This window comes from Petaurus breviceps, unplaced genomic scaffold (assembly GCF_028583685.1).
Source record: "Petaurus breviceps papuanus isolate PSGF00001 unplaced genomic scaffold, PetGlider_PUasm1.0 229, whole genome shotgun sequence".
Classification (NCBI taxonomy): Eukaryota; Metazoa; Chordata; class Mammalia; order Diprotodontia; family Petauridae; genus Petaurus; species Petaurus breviceps.
In genome coordinates, this window is record NW_027185903.1 from 38204725 (window position 1) to 38226066 (window position 21342).

Sequence of the window (21342 nt, forward strand, 5' to 3'; positions counted from 1 at the left end):
GCTATTTCTATTCACATGAAATCACTCTATCTGACAAATACCAAAGAAAATGGAAGCTTTATGAAGCATGATGACAATATTATATATGCCTCTTTACATATAAATCCATAAAATGTCAAAAATAATGTTCTTACCACTGAGAGCCTCACTTTTTAATTATAAAATAATTTTGGTATCTATAGAGCCAACAGTACAAGTAAATTAGTACTTACTAATTAATTAAAAAAAAAATAAAAAACAAACCTGCATCTCTCCTTTTTCACCAGGTTTTGCTGGTTTAGCAGCCTCGGTGGCAGAATTTTTCAAGCTCTCTTTGCTACAATGTAAAAGTACTTCCACAACATATAAAGGATCTAATTCACCAGAATTGGGCTAGAAAGAGATGGAGAGATATGTTAATGAATCAGATGTAAAAAAATGACTTAAAAATGAATGACATAATAGAAGTGGCTTAAAAATCACTGGATACCTATGTCTTCTCATAAGATTAATATCAGAAATGTAATTCTGCTCTAGCCAGTTACCCAGATGGATGGTACAATCAAATTTCTCTCTTGATGATTACATTAAATTATAATTCTCTAGTTAACACTGCTCTAGCTTAATAATATAGGTGGGCAGGTGGCTCTTTTAAACTGAACAAGGGGCCACATATAATTTCTCTGGAAAAAGCAGTGAGTTAAAACCGACAAATTCCCAGTGAATTTTGTAAAGTATGTGACATATAATTTAGTTCATAACACTTCAGACATAACAATACTTGAAGCATTCGAAGTTTAAGGATATAACAAATTTTCCATTTCTATTCTAGAATAAAACAAAAAGTAGCAAATAGGTTCATAAATATTTTTGAAGATCCAGTTACTGAAACATAAAAAATGATTTTGCTCATGTACAAGTTTTTAAATGATTACTTTTCTGCAAATATTTCTATTAATCAATGGTAGAGAAAAATATCTTACTTGAAAGAGGCAAATATTTATGAATAAAGTGAGCTTTTCATTGGGTTTTAAATTATTTTCAAATGCTATAAAAAGATACAATTGAACTAATGATGATGAAAAGAGTGGTGAGACTTAAAAAATGTTGGTGCTAATAAAAAAAGAGTACTACCCGAAGACCATCTATAATGCTTAATATAAATGCAAGTTACTTAAGTTATCTTTCCTAAGGAAGAGCTTGTTTTTCCCTAAAAAGATACAGCAAATATAGTAAACACTAAAACATGGGTTTGATCTTTCTTTATTGGAATGAAAGAAAATGATAATTTTTATTATTCAACTAATAAATGTGCTAATGCTTCACTTGGTCTTTCACTGCAAATATTTCATTTTCCTTCCCTGAAATAGCATTTATCAAACCAAAAAAAAAAGGAACAACAAATAATTACTGTACCATGTTGAAAGTTATTTTCTTGTGGTAATAACAACAAAAAATTTAAAATGATCTCATGATGACTGTTCACAAGGTATTATTTACAATAGTTTGCTAGAACTTAAGCTTATAAAATAAAAATATCTATTACAAGCAGATGAAAGCCATCTGAAAATGAAATCGTTATGTAATAAAGCAATTGCTAGACAATCTAAAAATTTCTTAGCATGCACTTAAAACTCTTTTGATAATAAACATTTCAATATTTCCAAAAAGCTGATTCAATTAATGTGAGAGCTCCCTCTAGATGCAGAAAGGCCTCCCTTTCTCTTAGTAGATGACCCTCATGAATTATTCTGGCTCAAAACAATTTATCAGCAGGACCTGGCCACCAAAATTCTAATTATATATTTCTCCAAACTTAAGAGAAAGAATGGTCCTTTGATAACAGTGTATCTCCAGGTCCCTACTCAGTGTCTTTATATCCTGGTAGGACCTGCCAAAATTCATCCTGAGTTTACACACTCTGAGAATCCATGATTAACATCCAGTAAAACATACATGCATCAAATAACAAATGAAAATAAAATAGGAACATGAAGGATATATAAGCATTTTCTATGTGCAAAAAAGCAAGACATCCCCTGCTCTCAAGAAACTCACATTGTAATAGAGGAGATAAAATACACAGAAGTTTCAGCTGCAAGTTCAATGGAAAAGTCCCATGGTTTTCAAAATGCATTGGCAAAGCAGATGGTAATGCATCTTCTTTAATGTCATTTCTACTGATAAAATCATAACCATTTCTGACAAAGCAACTGCTAGTGCTGAGAACCTTGTTAGTCTTCAGTGGCTGTGGCTTCAGCACCCCCAGAACTATTGATCAGGTGGCATTTCCATAGTAATCGCTTCCCTTGATTGTGGCTGTGGAGATGGAAGCAGCATTGGCAGTCTGGGGTTCTGCCTCTCTCAAGGTCCTTGGGCTTACCTGGACAATAATGACAGGTGGCAGTTGCTATCAGTGGTGACTTTCTCCCTAAATGAGGGCTACAGAGCCAGTGCTCTTGGGGTCAGTTATTCCCAAGGCTCCAAAATTTGAGGTGCTGGGTGATAACTGCTAGGGTCCAAGAAGAGGTGACAGGATGGTGGTGGCAGGTTGACTTCCCTGACATTATACTGCTTCCTGGGTCTCTCTCAGGATTCTTTTTTCTTCAGCCAGGCTGGCTGTAATTGCTTGGCATTACATTACACTGGTCTGCTTGCCTTGCCGGTAGCAGTCAGTGTAGATGGCTGGCTCTCCCAACAGGAAGTGCTTGCTAAAAACTGCACTTTGGTAGTGTATAACATATACTGCTGGTGTATCTCCACAAGCATTAAAATTATGAAGTGTGTTCTTTTGTAATTCTGGCACGTAATTTGGAAAACCACACATATTTTCATGAATCTGTACCTTAACTCTCCTTAAATGAAATATACACTTCATTAAACAATATGGTTTATTGAACATGAAGGAGAAGAGATTATGGATATGTTTTAAGTTTAAGTACATTGCAATATTCTGTACTGCTTTTAAATTATATACTATGTTAAATTAAAAGCCTATCCCCCATAAATTAGAATAACTTCATTCTATAACAATAATACTAATTTATGCTCACATAGCAAGTCTATATACCCCAACATTGCATTATGAAAAATTCTATTACCACAAAATCTTTGAGTTAAGATTTTAAATGAGTCTCTAAAATAAAAAAAATCTGAGATAATTATCTCCAAACTTTACAAAAAAAAAAAAGCTTACCAATTAAAATAAAATAAAACCAAACCCAAACCCTCTATTTATACCTGTATTATTTTGTTTCCTAAGCACTAAAGGCAAAATTACATTAAAATATTTCCATAAGGTATCTGTAAATAAAAGCATGCTAGCTACATCTCATCTCTGGTGCAAAAGTGATTGAACTATATTGTATCTCCCTTCAAAAATAAGAGATAATAGTCCTTTTTAGCAAAACTGTCTATTATGTATGGACAAATTAAGGAACAAACAGATGGAAGTAAGCTATCTTGTCCATAATTGTAGAAGACATTAGATGTCACACTTTCCTCTGTGTGCAAAATAATTTAGCTGTTGTCACAGAAGTAAAAACTACTATTTCAAATAAACCTAAAGATGACAGTAGCAAATTCCAGTAATTTGTTTACTGAAAAGATTATGTCCTAGAAGGACCTAGGGTAATACTATGTGAAAACAAAGTATACATATACTGCTATTATTTCAATGGTTTGAACTTTCTCTCTCTCTTTTTTTTAAAGCAATTGGGGTTAAGTAACTTGCTCAAGGTTACATGGCCAGTTATTTCTGGGTGTGGTGCTAAGTATCTGAGCCTGGATTTGATCCCCAGGTCATCCTGACACTGGAGCTGGTGCTCTTACTCGTTAAGCCACCTGGCCGCCCCAGGTTTGAACTTTCTAAAGGGGAAAAGATAATGCAATAATTTCCTATATGGAAAAGTATAATGAGGAAGAAAGAGCACTAGAAAAGCAATCAATATTTCTGGGTCTGCTACCAGCCAGTTAACTTTTGGCTATCTCCCTGTTTTTGTTTTTTGTAAAGAGGAGAGGTACTAAATGTGAGGACATAAATTACTTGGGGAAGAATTTTCTCTGTAAGACAAAACTACTGGGAAAACTATATAGCATTTTGGCAGAAATTAGATTTATACAAATACCATATAATAGATGCTGTAATAAGTTTAAGATGGAGAGGCAAATTGATATATAGAACACAATGCTGAAAAATATTAGGTAATGCTCACAGTTATGATTAGGGGAGTATTCTTAACACAAACAAGAGTCAGAGGCAATAAAAAAAGATAAAATAGATAATAGTGATTACATAAAATTGAAAAGCTTTTGCAGAATTAATAAATAACAATAAAAAAATAAAGTATATAAAAAATAAAAAAATTCAGAATTAATAAAAAAAATGTGATAGCACGGAATACCATTCACTGGGAAAGACATGTTTATGAACTATCTTGGATTAGGGCCATATAGTCAAGATATGCAGGAAATTAACATAGATAAAGACCAAGAGCCATTCATGAATAGGTTAAGGGATATAAAAAATTCTGAAAGGAAGAATTGCAAATTTTTCATAAACAATAATAGTACAGCTACAAATCACTAAGAAAACCACAAATCAAAATAACTAAGTTTTCATGTCACATCCAGCAAATTGTCAAAGAGGACAAATAATGATGGAAAACAGTTAACATAGAGAGGCAGCAGGAAAACAGGCAACCAGTACAAAACAGATGACCACTGACTGGGGAATGGGAGAACAATCCATGGCATGTGAATGTAGTAGATTACTACTAATCTCTGAGAAATGACAAATATAAGTACCAAGAATATAATACATACAATGACAGAAGGAAAAAAGGGAAACAATACTTTGTTATTCTAGTAACTGCTACTGACCATGGGAAAAAGCAAACCTCCTTCCCCCTCTCTTTTTAAAAACAGCGATGGAATAGTATTGGAACAGTGCATAATCTGTCAGACATGCATAATGTGTTGGCTGGTTGAATTTTTTTCCTTTCTCTCTTTTTAAGTCTTTATTACAAAGGATGGCTTGCTGGGGAGGGGAGGTTTTTGGAAATAAAAGTGATATAACAAAAGATATCAATAAAAATAAGGAAAAATTCAGCAGAGAGTCAATGTGAGAAGAGGAATTATATTTATCCTGACCATCTCACATGCTGACCATCAGCAGCAAGACTGCTGTAAGGATCAAATGAAACAATGCTTCAAAAGGTAGTAAAGTATTTGTACTTTGTAAACCTTAAATAACTCTTTAAATGATGGTATGACTATTAATAATCTATGTAAAATAATTTTTAAAATTAAGCATCATGTAAACATAAGGCATTATTATTTATTTAAAGGTCTTATTTTTTTAAACTAGAAAAATGGTAACAACTCTTTCATATACTCTTAGAAGCATGGTAAAATGACATCAATTACGAATGAAGATGCAACTCAAAATGTGATGTTAATTCCTTATCTAATACAAACTGCTTTAATATTTCAAATTCTATTCAAATGCTGCCAGGTCAAATACCTGTTTCAAATTTTAATTATAAGGAACCAGCTCTAGTTATAGGAGAAACTCTGATCAATGTACTGACAAACCACAATACCAGAGGACTGATAAAGAAGCATGCTGTCCACTTCCTCATAGAGGTTATGGATTCAAAATGCTAGAGCAGATACATTTTGGACATGGCCAACAGAATACTTTGTTCTGACTACACATATTTGTAATAAAGAGGTTTTTTCCCTCCATTCAATGAGAAGAGGGTGAAATACAGGCTTATAAACTAAAATTTCATCAACTTTTTTTTTTAAAAGAAAGGAATTACAAAGAAGACAAAGATAAATATCCATTTTTGGTATAACCATTCTTAGGTCACAACATTAATTTCTACTTTATATATGAGTATTTAAAGATGTTTCATTTTTAAAATATCACAAAGACTTAAAAGATGGTTAGGACCAGATATTCTTTCTTTTTCTAGAACTCAAATTCATAAGAGAGTTTGGAGAAGAATTCAGGCCTCCCAATGATTTCCCTTGGCCATCTCTAGCATTTACAACATATTCTAATTCTAATTTTCACCTGGAGATCTGGTGAAAATCATTAAAATATTCTATATATTGAAGGGGAAAAGTCATTTTTAATAGAAATAAAAAATTTCATCAAGTTTCACAATTTTTTTCAAGACAACAAAAAATCTGCATGGGAACAAAATTCAATAAAGTAAAAAATAAATCCCTTATGTTAAAATTTTCAACAACATTTTTCTCCTAAAAATACTGGTTATGGATCAGATTTTTAAAACTGAAACCATGAGAATCTCATGCCTGAAATATTTGATTAGTCACTTATACACTTATTTTCCTAATCAAAAGTAATAATTTTACCTTAACATTCGATTTCTTGGAGAAATTCACCACTACTCCCCAACCAAAATCATCCCCTTCATTCTTCACCTGAGAAAAAAGAAAGATAGTTTATAAGAATAACTTTTATAAAAGCTTACACAACTCTATTACCTTTAGTATACTTGAGAATATTTTAGTTATCTATATATCTTGGATTTCAAACATGTACAGATAGTTGATAAAAAAAAAAGAATTGCCCTGCCCCCTTTGACATATTTTCCTTTTTATTCTAATTGAATCAATAGCAAAAATCAAATTGCAAAAATCTTGCAATTTAATGTAAAAGTATTTTTTCTTCTGTAACTGATTTTCTCTTTTCTGGTTAAGAATTCAGCCCCTAACAACAGTTATGAAAGGTACTTTATCTTCCTTTATTCTAATTTTTAAATAATATAATCTTTAATATTCAGATCATATATCATGTGAACTTGTGGTGAAACAGTTTGATGTCTGATGTTTTCCAGTTTTTCCAGTGATTCTTTCTAATAGGGAATTCTTTCCTGGGTAACTTCTATTTAGGGATTTGCTAAACATCAAAGTATTGAATTAAATTATTTCTGATTCCTCCTTGTCTACTCAGCTCCATTTTTCAATCCTGTATTTTTTTAGACAGCTAATATTGAGGCAGAGATTGAAAGTAAGTGGAGTGGGGATGACAGGAGACACCTAGGAGAAGAAGAAACAGAATTGGATCACTTGAAAAAATAGAGGGCTTAGCCTTGGTAAGGAGTAAGGTCACAATCATGTGAAAGGAGTGAATGAGAAAGATCTAGGATATGAAGCTATGAGAATGTTCATCATTGAGTGGAGAGTGGCCTGAAGTTACTGGGAGGGGTGTTGTTCTTTGAACTAGAGGAGTCTCTATATCTCAGGTGGTAGATTAAGCTGGCTGAAGGAGGTGAAAGATGCTTTGTGCTAGTACAGATGGAAGTAGCTGCTCTGGGGAAACATAAGGTGCCAGGCCTGGTATTTAGTAGTCTTTCATTAGGGGACAGGCAGTGCTGGGAAAGAGATGGAAGGCTCAGGGTGTTAGCCCACCTAAGGAGGGTGGCTATGAGGCTGCAGCAAAAAGTGGTAGATTTCTTGGGCAGATGAAAGACACTCACACTGGTTTAAGTCTAAATTCTGTCAAGACTGCTTTCCAGTTTTCTTAACAGTTGTTATCAAATAGCTAGTATTTTTTCTAAGTAATTTATGCTTTCAAATTTAAATAGGTATATTAACTTTAGTAATGCTATTTTTATTAAATTGTCATAGCAGAGACATGACACTGAATATTCCTTCAGTTATTTAAACAATTCCTTATCTATTTTTTTTGGGGGGGGGGCAGGGGAACATGGCAAACTGGGATTAAGTGACTTGCCCAGGGTCACACAGTTACTAAGTGTAGAGTATCTAAGGCTGGATTTGAACTGAGGCCCTCCTGACTCCAGGGCTGGTGCTCTATCCACCACAATACCTTCCTTATTTCTTTAAGCAGCATTTTGTAACAAAACACACACAACCGATTGTGCCTTCACAGACTGACTACTGAATATTTATACATTTTATAATTATTTTGAATGAGACTTCTGTTATTGCCTGATGGATTTTGCTATTACACAAAAATGCTATCAAATATCAAATTTGATATCAAATATAGTAAGTTTATTTGGTAGCTTGTAACTTTGTTAAAGGTATTGTCTCAATCGGTACCTTTACTAATACCCTTATCATATTATACAGAAATAGGGACAGTTTTATCTCCTCTGTTTACTTTTATGGCTTTAATTTCTTTCTCTTGCCTTAATGCTATTTGTTTGCATTCCTAGAATGTAACAAAAAACTGTAGGGAAGGGGCATCCTTCTTAACACCTTAACATCCTTCTTAACATGGGAAAACTATGTTTCCCCATGAAATATTAACTTTGAGATTAAATAGATGCTTTTTATAATATTAAATAAATGATCCTTTTAAGTTTTTTGGAGTTTTTTTCTTTTTCTAGCATAAATGAATGCTGTGATCTGTCAAAGCTTATTCTATGTATATTGATAAAATCATGTGTTTGTGAATTTTTAATTTAAATTTTTTAAATACATAAATATGTGAATTTTAAAATATATAATTATGTTGTTTTCCTAATGGGGAACTTATGATACTTGAATCACTGGTATAAATCCAACTTGATCAGAGTGAATAATCTTTCAGATAAATTTGTATATTTTCTTCAGAAGCTTATTTAAATTTTTTATTTGGGATTAATTATTGACATTGATCTATAGTTCATTTTCTTTATCTTTCAACAATTTAGCTATTAGGTCTGTATTTGCCTCAAAAATTTTTGGCAGAATGCTTTCTCAATGTTTATGAATAGTTTGTCTAATATTAATTTGCTTACATCAATACAGGACTTTAACATTTAAACTTTACTTATACGGTTTATCTCTTTTGATAGAATAATCCTGTGCGGCAGATCTATCAACAAATGTCTAGTAAGGACCTATTCTGCTCCAGGCACAGTGATAAAAAGGGGACTACAAAGAAAAGACAGTCCCTCCTCTCAAGGAACTCACCACACTCTAAACGGAAGAGACAACATGCAAACAAGCCATCTAGAGGAGAAACTGGGAACAACTGACAGGACGACAGCACAGTGGCATCTGCACAGGTGGGAATTTTAGCTGGGACTTGAAAGAAGCCAGGGAAACTATAAGGCAGAGATGAAGAGGAAGAGAATTCCACGAATGGTGGGAATCCAATGAAGATGGATTATCTTGTTCAAAGAGGGGTGAGGAGGTCAGAGTCACTGGATAGTAGAATACATGGTTAGGGGCTGTGGGTGGGGGAGAAGAGAGAGAAAGTATATATTTATAGTAGCACTTTTTGTAAGAGCAAAAGATTGGAAACAATGTGGATTCCACTGACTGCAGAATATGGTTAAACAAACTGTGGTATGTGATACTGAAGGTAATGAACTATTACTATACTGTAAGAAATGATGAATACAACAAATACAGAAAAGCAAGGAAAGACTCACATGAAAGGAGGAAAATTGAATTATGCAGAACAAGGAAAACAATGCAAAATAATTGTTAACAATATAAATAGGAAGAAAAACAATAACAATTAATTGAAATGTAATGCAATGAAATCATAATGAAGTTTGGCCTCAACAAAAAAGTATGAGAAGACACCTCACCCTACTTCTCTGCTGAGGTGGGGAACTAGGTTGTGTAATCTCGCATATAAAATCAGACTTTTTTTTGATATGTGGAATAGTTTTGCTGAATTTCACTCTCCCTCCTCCCTTTTTTATTACAAAGTACAACTCTCTGGAAAAAGACGGGGCAGAAATACATTAGAATATTTTATACATACATACATACATATATATGTGTAATATAATATAAAAACCAACATTACCAATTGAAGTGTTTTTTTTTTTAATTAAAGGCATGTGTTTCTATTTACACTTACTAAAGTATAGGAATTAATAGGCAAGAGTCCTATTTTTGCCTTTCTCAAACAGGAACAAAAAATCATTTATATTCTCTCCATAAACTCTTATGATATGGATCATTTTATTACTAAGATTATGGGGCATAATCCTTATTTACAAAGAAAATTTGTAAAGTGGAAGTTAAGAAAACTTACCTTTACCAATCGTCCTGGCTGCAAAAATGGCAAACAGTACTTTGGTTTGTGGATATATTCTTCAATCTCTTTAGCCAGCTTGGCAAGCTGTTGCCTTATTTTGTAGTAGATGACTACACTTTCTTCATTAGGAATTGCTATTGCATTATACTGTGCCTCTAGTTTCTTTACCTCTGCAAATTAAAATATGTACTATGTGAAAAAATGAGGGGCAAGAAAACACCTAAGACTCACCTACATTTTTATTTCTTCCATTGAGAATCACTCAATTCAACAAACGACTATGGGCAAATACTACATGTAAGGTATCAAGCTAAGTGCTTAGAATACAAAACCATAAATGAAACAGTCCCTGGGATCGACCTTACATTGGGGGTTAGGAGGACATTGGTATGTATGATGCCAAGTAGACTGAAGAAAGAGAGTAATACCTTGAAGGAATTAGTGAGTGCTTTAGAGTGGAGGTGATTACTGAACTGCCTCTTGAAGCCAATTTACTATTTATGTCTGAAGTCAATTTATAATTTATCTTCTTCAGAAGTAACAGATAAGAAATTAAACACAAACCTATACTCTCATTACCCCACATCTTTAATATCTACTCCTCTATTCCCTTGGAAAAGAAGTACTTTGCCCAAAGAATGACCCATATCCCATTGATGCTGTGCCTTAGAGATATGACAATGGGCAGCAGTTCCATCTGGTCCAGGTCTGCCTTACTTTATGCCAATAGTAAGAAGCCCTCAGTCTTCCAGGTAGATCATATCCTTGGTTCAATGTCATTTTGTCTCCCCCAAAGAGAAAAGATGAGTTATACAGTTTTAGATAAAGATAATTTCCCCTTGGTCAACCGAGGGGAAGTGGGATGGAGGTAGGGTAGAGAGGAAATTAGCTCATTCAAGGCAAAGTCTCTAAAGTATTAAAAAGACAAATAAAAAGCTGCAAGAATGACTTAGCCCATTTACTTGAAAAGGTTCTGCATCCCCACTTCCCCTACCACAAACTAAGATGTCTCTACTGATCTGCTAATAGGGCCAGAAAAGGACTCTAGGATGGAATGTAATACTAGTTTTGAAATCATGAGAAGTTATTTAAATCCCATCTTAACAGCTGTGTAACCTTTACTCATTAAATCACTTAACTTCTGAATTTCCTCATCTCGAAAATGGGATCTCTATCTGTCTCTTTGTCTATTTATCTATCTATGAAATCTATCTCACAAGATTATTCTTCCTTCTTTCCAACACCTAATAATCTAACACTGGGAAGGTGCTTTGTTAAGACAGTTTTACTGAACATTTTACATTACTGACACCATTTCTGTCTACCAACCTGTTATTCCTCCATCCTGGATTATAAAATATCACTATGTCACTAATAAAATAAAATATCACTGTCACTAATAAAAATTCCTGCCAGGTTTTGCCTTTGTAGATTAAAAGACTAGTTTAACACGTCTTTTTGAAAAATTTCCCAGAGATCATCAACTGCTTTTTTACTGGAGTCATTATCTAGCACTTGAATTCTCATTAATATTCATATGAAAGTTTTATTCAAAAAACTATCACCTTGCTTTTTTGTTGATAAAATAACTTGGGTTTGTTGTTTTTCATGTAATAGAAGTAACACTGAATTTAGAGTCAGAATGGCTGAGTTTAAGTTTAGGTACTGCTACTATTTATGTGAATGGTCAAATAACTTCACCTTGTCAGCCTTCATTTATACAAGAGCATGATGACCGGGGTCCCTTCTGGCTCTAAATGGAATTAACCTATGAATTTTATCAACTATGTGACAAAGGCACTGTCTTGCTTGCTTGTATTTGTATCCCTAGCACTTAACACTGTGTGTGGTACTGTGTGGAAAGGTGAGAATTCTTATCCAAAGAAATAATAGAGTTTCAGTCCTAGCAGTCAAAAGGAAAAGTCTTTTATTCTTTCTCGAGAAAGGGCACTCTCCACCTGTCTAAGATGGTGATCTCGGAAAAGTGTACAGCGTTTTCAGCAAAGCAGAATTTTTAAGCCCTAACCGTAACCCCTCCCTAAACCCACCTCCCCTCCTCAGCCCACTGGCTGGGCATGTTGGAGGTAGGGGACTCAGGACCCCCTGGTATTTACAGAACATTCTGTGTCTCAAAAAAACCCCACCTAAACAGTTTGAACAGGATGCGCTGAGGGGGCTAGGAATGGTTTGCAACAATCACAGGTCATGTAAGCACGCAGGCAAACAGCCAAGCTATTCCCTGAGGGGGCTTCACATTCATCCCACTCATCAAATCCCTCCTCTTATTTATTTACTTTTTGCTTTTTGGAGAGGGAACAGTACGGCAATTGGCATTAAGTGACTTGCCCAAGTTCACACGGCCAATTTTTTTGTGTGTGTGTTAAGTGTCCAAGGCCGGATTTGAACTAAGGTCCTTCTGACTCCAGGGCCAGTGCTCTATTCACTGAGCCACTTAGCCACCCCCCACCCCTTATTTTTCCACCTTTGAAGACCCCTCATACTATTCCCGATATACCTCATCTATGAGTTTTGGGTCTATTTCTGGTGTCCTCTCCACTAATGTTCTCACTTCCCCTGGACCTCCAAGCTGGAGGTTTGTATGCATGGGTCTTGTTCTGGTTAAAGTGGGTTCTATTAATCTTTGGATCAATCCTCCGACACAGGGGATTATACAGCATCCTGCTGCAGTAAGCACTCTGGCAGCTACTATAAAGGAGGCGAGTATGGATATGGCCATTCCTTTCCATTTCCCAAACCAGGACATCCAGGATAAGTTTTGGGCTGATTCCTCAGAGTGCTGTTAATCCCTGTAAGGCCCTAGTGATGGTACCATCTGGAGCAGTGTTATCTGTGCAGCAACTGGGTCCCATAATTTTACAGACCCCTCCCTTGTTAGCCAATATCATGTCTAGAGCAACGTGATTCCCCCAGGCCATTCTACTGGTTGCATCCAGATGGACAGCAATCCCTTCTACCACATCTCTGATATAATTATTGAATTTCTGTTGATTATAATAGATATAATTAATCCAGTCTACATATTTGTTAATTGTCACCCACCAGAAAAGAAAGGATTCAAACCTCGATGTCACCTAATTTCTGGCCTTGAATTCAGGCACTCCCCTGGGGACACCTATACTATCCAGATAAATTTTCTCGCAGAACGACCCATGGGGGCCCTGGAACAGCAAAGGCCCTCAAGAAAGCTATAGTAAAGGAGGCAGCCATTTGGACCAAGTGGAGGGGCAAAATGGGCCTAAGGACCCTCCCTCCACACAGCCACCAGAGGTCTGCTCAGGGAATGGTCAGAGGCAGCATCGCCCTGCAGCTATCAAACTCCCCAACTGACTGATTCCCTAGCGTGTTTGTTTGGGTGAGGCATGCAGTGCAATTTCCAGTGATCTTGCCAATGGCTAGGACAGCCTTGATATTTCAGGCTTTCATGGGTGGGTATGGGGAATGAAAAGCACTACAGTTCCCTCCCAGGTCACTTGCTCTAAATAAAGACCTCTAGAAGTAATCCTATTTGACTTTTTTTACTCTGTGGGATAGCCATGTCTGGTGGCTTCAAAATGTCAAAAGGAGCAATTCTGGTCCCTTTTAAGAAACAGATATTAAAATGGAAGAATGATTAGTCTACTTCAGGAGAAACTCAGGAGAAACAAAAAGTTAAATGAGTAATGAAACAATTGGAACTCTCAGTTATTTTACCTTCCTTCATTTTCCCTAATTACTCATCAATGGCTAAAACCTAAGAATACAGAACTGGGGTTCATAAACTTTTTTGTCATGGACCTCCTTTCCTTCAAGTTTATCTGTATCACCAAATCTAAGAATCCTTTTTTTTTCTTTTTGGAGGGGGGAAGGCAGGGCAACTTGGGTTAAGTGACTTGTCCAAGGTCACACAGCTAGTATGCCTTAAGTGTCTGAGGCCAGATTTGAACTTAGGTCCTCCTGACTATAGGGCCGGTGCTCAGAATGTTTTCTTAGTGGTTAAAATAAAAAGCAATAGGGTTACAACTGAACCAATTAATTGAAATAGTTATCAAAATGTTAAAAAAAAAAACACACAAATGTATAGATTCCACTGAAATCTGTCCACAACCCTCTTGGTTAAGAACTCATGATACAGAAGAAAGTGGGTAATAAGGATAGTCTGTTGTACTGATTCTTAATGCACTTATGCCCATCTATATGCTTTCATATTTAATTCCAGACTTTAGAAAAATGGGTGGAATCAATCTTCTTTCTATGACTCCCTTTTAAAGCAGGAAATAAAATCATTTTTTATTTACTTTTTTGGTCAGAACCTCAATATTGACCTACTGAGTTAACAATGAGAAAATGTATTACTACAGGGTTTGTCTTCTTTTTAGTATCTGACAGATTCTGGCTACATGGGATCCAGATCCAAAGAAAAATATGAGACTAAAAAGTAACCTTGAAAGCAAATGCTGTGGGTCTCCTTTTGTAATGCTATTCTTAGGGTAGAAAGAATAATAACTATCCTGTAATATATTAAATTATTAATGCGTAACTATTTTTGTTTTGTTTCTTCTTTTTTACTTTACTAAGTGTTTCTTAGAAAATATAGCAACGAAACTACATAGGAAAGCTTCTTTTATCAAGTTATCTTAGTCTAAAAAAACAAACAACAACAACAACAAACCCAAAACTTAACACATTAGTAAAAGGAAAGTTGTAAATGCAACCAAACATTAGGTATCTTGCTGTCTGGTCTGAAATATAAATTTAGTTTTAGGAAAAGGCAATTTAGATTTTGTACTTACTCTCTACTACTCCTGGAATAGCTCTATAATGCTGAAATTGATAAAAAGATTTTTCCAACATATACTCAGGGTTAATTTCTTCTACACGCAGCAAATTCAGAACCATGTTGTAGGTCAAGTGAAAAGCACTATTGAGAGGATCAGCTGAGCCCTAAGAGAGAAGACCAAATAAATCCTGTCGGTTTAAAAAATAAAGTTATAGTAACATTTTCAGCCAATCACAGACAGAAAAGCTGAACATTTTAAATTTCTATCAAATAATACCATATAATGTGATATTTGTGTTTTCTTTTAGATGAAAACTAGATAGGTGGTCCATTAATCTTTTCATAAGTACTTCCATATATATTAATCTTCTTATAAATATTTGATTTGGAAACTCTCTTCATAAAGGTACAAATGACCCTCACATCTGGATTATTACCATTATTTACTAGCTGACTTTCTAACTCCAATGTTCTTTCCATGTAATATACCTGCCGATCACAGACAGAATTGGTTTTTTTAAATATCCATGTAAGTCATGTTGTGAAAGAAAACAAACAAAAAAAGAAATTTTTGCATATATAGGTCCTTTACTTTTTTTTTTTAAATCTCTTTGGGATATAGATAGACCCAGTAGTGATTTTGCTTGGTCAAAGGGTATGCACAGTTTTATAGTCCTTTGGGCATAGCTCCAAATTACCTATTACATGCACCAATGTCTCAATTTTCCCCTATCTACTCCAACATTTGTCATTTTCCTTTTCTAACATATTAACCAATTTGACAGGTATGGGGTACTAGCTCAGAGTTGTTTCAATTTAATAGTGATAAATATCTGGTTACTAGACCCAGATGGTTCTTTTTTTTTTTTTAAAGCAATTGGGGTTAAGTAACTTGCTCAAGGTTACACGGCCAGTTATTTCTGGGTGTGGTGCTGAGTGTCTGAGCCCGGGATTCGATCTCCAGGTCGTCCCAACACTGGCTCTTACTCGCTGAGCCACCTGGCCGCCCCGACCGTTCTGAAAGAGAAAGTGAGGCACATAGCCCTCCCTCACTCAAATCCAAGTCAACTGCAATTCATGTCATCATTTCCCTGATGTGCTATATTATATAAGCATTATTCTCTATGTGTAATAAGCACCTGGACTATTCACACTTACATAGGACTTAATCCTTTATAAAGGGTTTTCTTTACAATATTAGCAATATCAAAAGAAAGGTCAGAGTAGTTAAGTGATTGTCCATTCTCACAACTTTAGGAACTAAGCCAATAATTCATTCACAACTAAATCTTATGATTGCAAGTCCTATGATAATACTACTACTTGAGTGTCCTCTGTTCGGTGTGTACAGGACATGTAGGCCCATTTTACTGGGCTTGAAAGCATGATTCTACTTTTAAAGAATAATTACAAAGGCTCATCTCGCACTACTCTGATGTGTCATTATCCTTAAGGACTGATGGGTCTTTTCATCCACCCTATGACGGGATCCTCTAGTAAATGCTGTCTACCTCTATGAGAATGTCAGCTGCTTGAAAGTCCTCAGGGCTTGGCACAGTGCCTTACACATACTAAGAGCTCAATAAATGCTTTTTATTTCATTCATACATTACATCAGCATGGAGGGGGATTGCAACGTCTCAAGAATATCCTAATGTCTCAAGCTGTGACACATCCTACCAATCAACAAACATTTATTAAGCATCTACTATATACATATACATATATATACGTATATATATATGTGTGTGTGTGTGTGTGTGTATATATATATATATATATATATATATATATGCCAACACTACACTAGATGCTGAGGGGACAACAAAATAAAAACAAAAATGAATCCCTGTTCTCAAGGAGTTTACACTCTATGGAAGAAGCAAAGAGCTGTAATCCACAGAAGGGCAAGAAGTACTGGCACTGACGATATGACCACTCTGAAGTAAAGAGTGTTATACATTTTGCTGCTGGTAAAATCTAGCATCTGACCAAAGGATAACATTTTTTTCTATTGGAAAATAAAATCTATTTTACAACAATCTGCTTTATGACATGGTTTACAAGAACATCTTGTAGTAAAAAGTAGTAACTAGGGGCGGCCAGGTAGCACAGCAAGTAAGAGCACCGGCTCCAGTGTCAGAACGACCTGGAGATCGAATCCCGGGCTCAGACACTTAGCACCCACCCAGAAACACCTGGCCGTGTAACCTTGAGCAAGTTACTTAACCCCAATTGCTTAGGGGCAGCCAGGTGGCTCAGCGAGTAAGAGCACCGGCTCCAGTGTTGGGACGACTTGGAGATCGAATCCTGGGCTCAGACACTCAGCACCACACCCAGAAATAACTGGCTGTGTAACCCTGAGCAAGTTACTTAACCCCGATTGCTTAAAAAAAAAAAAAAGTAGTAACTAAGTCACTGTTTTTAAATATTACATTACTTAAAAAAAAAATCAATGGCATAAAAAGCAAAAGTAAATTAATTTATTATTAATTTAAAAAAAAGTTTGACCTATGTAAATTTAATATAAAATTTTAAAGCTGTACATGGGAAAACATGTACATCAGTGATCAGTGCAGTACTGATGAAGTTGTGAATTGGTGTAGCAATTCTAAAAAACAATTTGGATCAATGAAAACTGCATATTCCTTTTGATTTGGCAATACCAATTTTAGGCATATAATCTTAAGAGGCCTAATCCTTTTTGACCTAGTGATATCATTTCTAGGCATATACTCTTAAGAGACAACAGACTGATGGAAAGAACCCATATATACAAAATTACTAGCACTTTTTCTTGTAACAAAGAATTGGAAATGAAATGGGTGACAATCAATTGAAGATTAACTGAACAAGTTTTTCAGTTAAAATGTAGGAATATTATGGCACCCTAACAATGAAAATGAAAGATTCAGAGTAACTTGGGAAGACAAAGACTTGTATGAACTGACACAGATTGAAATTAAATACAAAATCAGTAGAAGAACTGACACAAGAAGCACAACTAGGTAAAGGAAAACAACTTTGTGAGAAAGAACTGGAAACTGAGGGGATGCCCATCAACCGGAGAACGGCTGAACAAGATCTGGTATATAAATATGATGAAGCACTCCTGCGATGTGAGAAATGATGAAGGTGATGGTTTTAGAGACAGCTGGGAAGACTTACATGAGCTGATTTGGAACGAAGTGAGCAAAACTATGAAAACATTGTACAAATGTAACAGCAAGAACTAGGTCTTCTATATAGAAGACGTGGGGCTAATCTTCCCTGGCGTGTTTGCACAAATGAATGTCTAAGACATAGATGTACAGTGTACCAAATGGCAGCAGACATTTTTGAGCAGAGGAATAAGCCTGTGAACCTTCTTACCTAGTAACTCCAGCCGATTTGACAAAACATACTGAGAAAATATTTTCAGTTGGCACTCCAGTTGATCTTTATACTTGTTTCCTCATTTTTGCAAGTGGAACTCAAATAGTACAGTGAAAACAAAGCATTTGCTTGGTAAAGCTGGCACACTTCACCAGGAATATTTGAAATTCAAATGCAAAAGCCTTTCAAAGACTATGTCAAAAAAATGTTTTACATCAACAAACAATAATATACAATGACCTTTAGTAGCTGTTTTCCTACAGTTGGACTCATCTTCTCATCCACCATGAGAATGACGATTCCTCTCTCATCCATACCTCTTCTTCCAGCTCGACCAGACATCTGAATATATTCACCAGAAGAAATCTAAATGGATTTTAAAAAATTCTATTAGCAAAGAAATAGCAAAAAAAGTTTTTCAAAACGATTTTTGTTCTGTAAACAGAAATTATACTCTAAAAAGAGATTTAGCATGTTTTAAGACACCACAAAATAAGCTGCCCAAGTTTTTAGAATTAATCAATCAAGAAGCATTTATTAAGTGGCTACTAAGAGCCGGTCACTATGCTAGGTGCTGGAAATACCAATATAAAAATAAAATCTAAGCAAGTGTAGAGTATAAAAGTGTAGTTGTTCAAGTGGTAAAGAGAAAATTACTGTATGTTGCCTCTAAAATGACATCTTAAACGTTGTGCCAAATATTAATACCATAGCTAAACAAAAACATTAGCTAATTTATTAGCATACAAACATCAATATCCTCACCAGTTAACTTTTTATTTAGGTAGAATTTCACTGAATCATACAATGCCAGACCTACAATAGCATCTAACCAGAAATCATCTTTCTTAATCCTTTCATTGCACAGATGAGGAGACAAAGCCCACAGAGGTAAAACAGTATGTCAAACTCAAAGAGAAAGTGATTTTTGAATGGATCCCTCACACTGACTTAGAAAACCACAAATTAACATTATCTATTGTGTATTTCATTTTTATTCATTTTTGTTAAACATTCCCCCATTCCATTTCAATCTGGTTCCTGGGGCCTTCATTTTGACACCATAAATGACTGTAACAGAGTCAGGACTTTAAACCTCACAAAGTCCTCTGACACCTATTGTCCAGCATTCTTAATTTCTCATTATGTGAAAAAAAGACTTATAGGCTTCAAAAAGATAAATAGAAAATTAATGAAATATTTAAAATAAGCTCAATTCTGTTTTATTATTAAGGATATAGTAATTCAGCATGGCATAGTGGCAAGTGAACCAGCTTAAAGCCAAGAAAAACTGGCTTCAAGTCCTGTCACACACTGTGTGATTCAGGGCAAGTCACTTAAACACTAAGTATTTTAGGCAACTCTCCAAGATTCTTGTCTAGAGAGAAGGTGCTAATGTCCTTTGGTAGAGAGAATTTTCCAAGCCGGAACTAGTTCCTGATACCAACGAAAAACCATCTAGTCCTATATGGATTCAAATTGTTGGAGGTGAGGGAGTGTGTATTGACTTAACAAAATCATTGTGTTTCTCCATATTCTTTGCCCATAACATTTCAAAAACTGAACTTATATATACCACTGAATATATAGAATTTTTATATTTAGTTGAATTTTGTCAAAAAGTGAGTAAAGTACAGCAAGAGGTATATACTACTCACTATCAACTAAGTCTTCCCATCTAATTCCTATTATGATAAATAAGATTGGCTGTTTCCCCTTTTAAAACACTCAAAATGTGCTTTTCAGTCAAGCCTGGGGCAGCCTAAGACTAAAGTCATAACTTTAGACATGCAATTTTTCACCTATGCAGGATTAAGCAATGTGGTAACTTGAACTATATGAAAAACATCTAAGGAATATAATTAAAAAGGATGAAGAAAAAGCTCTGGATAGCCAAAAGATACCTCATAAAAGTCAGGATTAATAACTTTGCTAAGGGACCTTTCAAGCCTATCTGCTCTTACTGCATTTTACAATATGCCAAAAAACTTGATTATCTGGTTTCTAAGCAAATTAGAAATAGCAAATTTGAATGAGGCAAGAGAGCTATTATATTCAGTACTACAAGGAGTAAGAAAAAGCAGTTGAAAGTCTAAATGCAAGGGTGAACAAAATAATTACAATAAATTCACAAGACAGGAAATAAGGAAAATTATATGGGGTTATTATAGTGGTTAAATGCCCTATACATCTCAATAGACTTTCAACACATTATAGCACACTAAATAACCAATATTCAAAAGCATAAATTATTAAGAAAAAGTTAAATTATTTTGAGCATATTCAGTACCTACTTAGTAGGATGCATGACAACTATGTGTAAATATATATTAGTTTTTTTTCATGAATCTAAGAGATATAGAGAGAGAGTGAGTGAGTGTGTGTGTTCTTTTTCTTTTGGAGGTAATTGGGGGTAAGTGACTTGTGTGGGGTCACACGGCTAGTAAGCATCTGAGGCCAGATTTGAAGTCAGGTCCTCCTGACTTCACGGCTGCTGCTCTATCCACTGCGCCACCTAGCTGTCTTGTGTCAGTTTTCTGCGTGAATCTAATTTTTTGTATTCTAAGAGTTGTAAGCTAAATAGCACTGTTTTATGATGACTTACTGTGAATAACTTAGGTGTTTTTTTTTTTGGTTTTGCTTTTTGGAGGGCAATTGGGGTTAAGGACTTGCCCAAGGTCACACAGACTTTTGTGTTAAGTGTCTGAGGTCGGATTTGAACTCAGGTCCTCCTGACTCCAGGGCCAATGCTCTATTCACTGAGCCACCTAGCTGCCCCAATTTAGTTATTTTAACCCACACAAGTATCCATAACAATTCTGAAAGACTTATGATGAAAGGTGCTGTCCATATCCAAAGAAAGAACTGGTAACGCCTGAATGCAGATCGAAGATTCTTTTTCTTGGCATTTTTTGGTTCTTTCATAGCAATGTGGAAATGTGTTTTGCAGGACTGCACACATATAATCTATGTCAAATTGCTTGCCTTCTCAATGTAGGGGAGGGGAGGGAAGATGAGAATTTGGAACTGAAAATCTGAAAAAAGAATGCTAAAATTGTTTTTACATGTAATTGGGGAAAAAATTTAAATTACAAAAAACAACCAACCAATTAAGTTAAAGAAAAATTCTATGCATCTTAAGTTAAGAAAACTATCACTGAAGGTT

At 35.0% G+C, this 21342-nt stretch overlaps 1 protein-coding gene across 1 annotated transcript in view; it reads right to left on the minus strand.

The window, feature by feature from the left end:
* MTREX (Mtr4 exosome RNA helicase) overlaps positions 1 to 21342 on the minus strand; it is a 90640-nt gene that overhangs the window by 37891 nt on the left and 31407 nt on the right. The window contains exons 15-19 of the mRNA XM_069096508.1: positions 18417 to 18542; positions 14815 to 14965; positions 10022 to 10194; positions 6367 to 6435; positions 244 to 372 (exon numbers count right to left, since the gene is read on the minus strand). Coding sequence (XP_068952609.1) covers positions 244 to 372; positions 6367 to 6435; positions 10022 to 10194; positions 14815 to 14965; positions 18417 to 18542 — 648 coding nt within the window. The remainder of the gene's footprint in view (positions 1 to 243; positions 373 to 6366; positions 6436 to 10021; positions 10195 to 14814; positions 14966 to 18416; positions 18543 to 21342) is intronic.